This window comes from Sinocyclocheilus anshuiensis, unplaced genomic scaffold (assembly GCF_001515605.1).
Source record: "Sinocyclocheilus anshuiensis isolate Anshui unplaced genomic scaffold, SAMN03320099.WGS_v1.1 scaffold306, whole genome shotgun sequence".
Taxonomy (NCBI): domain Eukaryota; kingdom Metazoa; phylum Chordata; class Actinopteri; order Cypriniformes; family Cyprinidae; genus Sinocyclocheilus; species Sinocyclocheilus anshuiensis.
In genome coordinates, this window is record NW_015544175.1 from 228,930 (window position 1) to 232,394 (window position 3,465).

The 3,465-nt window shown below is 38.7% G+C and overlaps 1 protein-coding gene across 1 annotated transcript in view; it reads left to right on the forward strand.

The window, feature by feature from the left end:
* The window catches only part of LOC107696098 (solute carrier family 22 member 16-like), a 12,799-nt gene extending 10,036 nt beyond the window's left edge, over positions 1–2,763 (forward strand). Inside the window, exons 7-9 of the mRNA XM_016496265.1 lie at positions 1,074–1,183; positions 2,004–2,103; positions 2,243–2,763. Coding sequence (XP_016351751.1) covers positions 1,074–1,183; positions 2,004–2,103; positions 2,243–2,416 — 384 coding nt within the window. The 3' untranslated portion in view covers positions 2,417–2,763. The remainder of the gene's footprint in view (positions 1–1,073; positions 1,184–2,003; positions 2,104–2,242) is intronic.
* The last annotated feature ends 702 nt before the right edge of the window (positions 2,764–3,465 follow it).

Consider the following 3,465-nt stretch of genomic DNA (forward strand, 5'->3'; position numbering starts at 1 on the left):
TTAGGGATGCGCCGATCCGATATTCATATCGGGTATCGGCTCCGATAGTGCCATTTTTCTCGGATCGGGTATCGGTCAGAGAGGGTCGATCTAAATCCGAGATTTTTTTTTTTCTTTCTCGATTGTGCGAATTATTCTGTGTTACTTCTGAAGCCATATGATAGCTTAACCCGTTGACGCGAACGATCACACCGGTGTGATTAGAACTTTCAGTGCGTCACTTCATCAACCGCTTTCGCGCTTTGGCTGGCGCGGAGCCAGATTGGACGCGCTGAGCGCTTGTCATATTATCACAAATATTCAGTGTTTTCAACCATATAATACTTATTTTAGGTTTCAGACATTTAAATACACATAAGTACTAGCAAAACCATACATTTACAGTTTGTAAAATACACGCTGATGTCTATGGAAACGGCAACAATGATCCTTACAAATATAATATGACGACATGTTTTAATTGATATCATATACAGATTGTGTGGATAACTATAAAGTTTACCCTGCTCTTCTCCCAGTTTACCGGAGACCTACTTTAACGTGTTTCGGGAGGAGAGGATGAATTTGCGTGCTCGGTGTCAGCGCGAACTAACATGGCGGCTATCCCTAATATCAACATACTGTATTAGGAGCAACAGCACTCTGAAATCAAGAGATGTAATTTTTGAAACAAATGGAGCACATTTCTCCAAACAGCCTTGGTCACTGAAAGCAAACGCTAAGAAGAATGTGTTAGTGGGTTGATATTCCGTCAGGATCGCATCACCCCTCATAACTAATAGCTGCACTGCTGACACACTGAAATGGCCGAGTGTGGTGTGAGTACAGCTATCGTTGCTCCAAAAATCTATAAATAGACCTGTCATCTAAGTGGCTGTTTATACATATGGCAGCTGGCTGCTTCTGAGAGGGGGTCAAAAGGGACATGTCTTGGGGACGTTTAGTCTTGTGTCGGATCCCGAATTTAATGAAGCCCTACTATGGCCTGCTACTGGCAACCTCTCCAAACAGCTGATGACTGAAACACTGTTGCTGATAAATATAGTTACACTGTTTTTCTCTCTCTGTTTCAGGATATTGAGATATTGGCTTTAGTCCTGAGTATGACAGGGAAATTCACTATTGCCATTGCATTTGGTCTGATTTACTTGTACACCTGTGAGCTTTACCCCACAATTATCAGGTATTCTAATGCACTATATGTAGCCATCCACACTGAAGGCTGGAATACACTATACACTGTGGAATACACAGATTTTATAATACTAGGTGTCATACACCTAGTATTGTGTAGTAAATGGTCACAGAGAAAAACTGGGCATCATACACTTAAACGATCGAGGATCACATACTACCAGATGTTCTGTACACAACAAACTCATGCAGAAACACACCTTTTTGATAGGAAACACATTACAAAGAAAACAATATGTGTTCTAAAATTGGCTAAAAATATCAAACATGTTTGATATCCTCCAAATGGATACATTCATAGTCTGAACCAAAATATTCAAAGTCTGTGCCCATCATACACTATGTGATTTTCTGGAAAATCTGTCAAGTCTGACTGACTAAAGTCTACAGACTGGCTCAGAAATTCGTCAACTAACACTTGGCTTCAAGACGGCAAAAATCATGTAAAGAATTCCAGCCTTCAGGCTGCTTATCTGTAATTTATCTCACAATACACACTGCAATAGATGAGGTACTATAGTATAAAACATTCATTGCCATGCAACACAATATCATAATTGCACTTGATTAAACTCCACCAAAGTAAGTTACTCATTTTCAATCTCCCTGCTGTGGTCTGCTTCACTTTAATCTAGTTCCGCTAATTCTTTGACAATATTTACGATGTTCCAATTCATATAATTCTATAAACAATCTGTTTCATTAGTTTCTTTACTGGGCATATCTGAAGTTGATTGTAGGATGATCATCTAGTGATCACTGGTCATAGACACCATATTTAATATCAGGCACTATATCTGGTCCAACAGGTCTCTGGCTGTAGGCAGTGGTAGCATGATGTGTCGGGTGGGAAGTGTGGTGGCTCCTTTCTGTGTTTACCTTGCTGACATCTGGATCTATCTGCCACAGGTATGTACAGTAACAGCACTCAATTAATGTAGTACTGTTTGATCAATCGTGTAACTCTAGAACTGAAGCATGATACAACATGATATATTTGCTGGACTGAACAGTGATACAGTAGCTTCTGCTCTCTATTATTCTGTAGCTCATTGTGGGAATTCTGGCCTTCATCATTGGGATCCTGACCTTTTTTCTTCCGGAGACTCTGGGACAGCCCCTCACCTCGACTTTGGAAGAAGCTGAAGCTCTGGGCTCCAAGCCCAACAAAAAGAACACTGCAGTGGATGTGCTAGAGATGAACCAAAGCATCAAAGCTTAAATCCATTTTCACACAGGATTCCTGAAAGTGCCTTGACTGACTGAGAACAGTACATACTCCAATATACAAGTCTGAATGAGACATCAAATGTTTTTGACAAGTGTGATACTAATTTTGTCGTTGCAGGCATTTGTGAATAGATGAGGCTGTGAGCGAGTTTGAGTGAGAGTTTGGATCATTATTAAAAAAAATATTGGTATATTTGATTGTGAATGTTTTGATATTTTGTAATTGTTCTGAAAAAATGTGTTAATTTGAACAAATAGCTTGCAAGGCAGGACCTCATTTATTTAAACCACTAATACATTACATTTTTGCATTTCAGCCGAAACCACTTACACAGACTCTTACGGTGCAGTCACATTAGTGAAATTTCAGCAAGATGTTGGGGCAAAACGTTCCATTGTCTATTGTTAATAAGTGTAGCAATGCATGAAGCACAGCAAACACAGAAGTCACTTTCAAACCAAGAATCTGTGACCAACTTGAACCCATTGTGAAAACAGCGTGGACGCCTATTGAAATGACTGGATTTCACCAGTAAAAGTAAATGTGACCGCATCTTTAGTTTTTACAATTTGCTGATTTTAGCAATAGTTTTTGCAAAGAAATTTCTTATAGCAATGTGAACAAAGTAAAATAATGATAAATGAACAATGCACTAATGTGTCATGGATCTTAAACAACATTTACCTACTTTCACGGACTGTATTAGCAAGAGCATTGGCTTCGGCTTCAGTGGACAAAGGAAACACTTGTTCATTATCAGTTAATGGTGTGATATGTTTCTATGCCTGATTCATTGAAAGACAGACCTTGTTTGTAGAAGCTGTTTTTTATACAATTGCATCTCAGGGTTTAGCTCCAGATTTATCAGTATTGTTCATAGTACTGCAGAACTTTTTTATTCTGGGTGCTTTTGTTTTGTTACTTAATATTTTCATTCTTTTTATCCTACTGTTCTGTGTTCTCCCTAGCTTTGCATCACATGAGGAATGCAATGTAGAAGAGTTCAAAATAGTATTATCTTCTAAAAACACTTGTAAAGT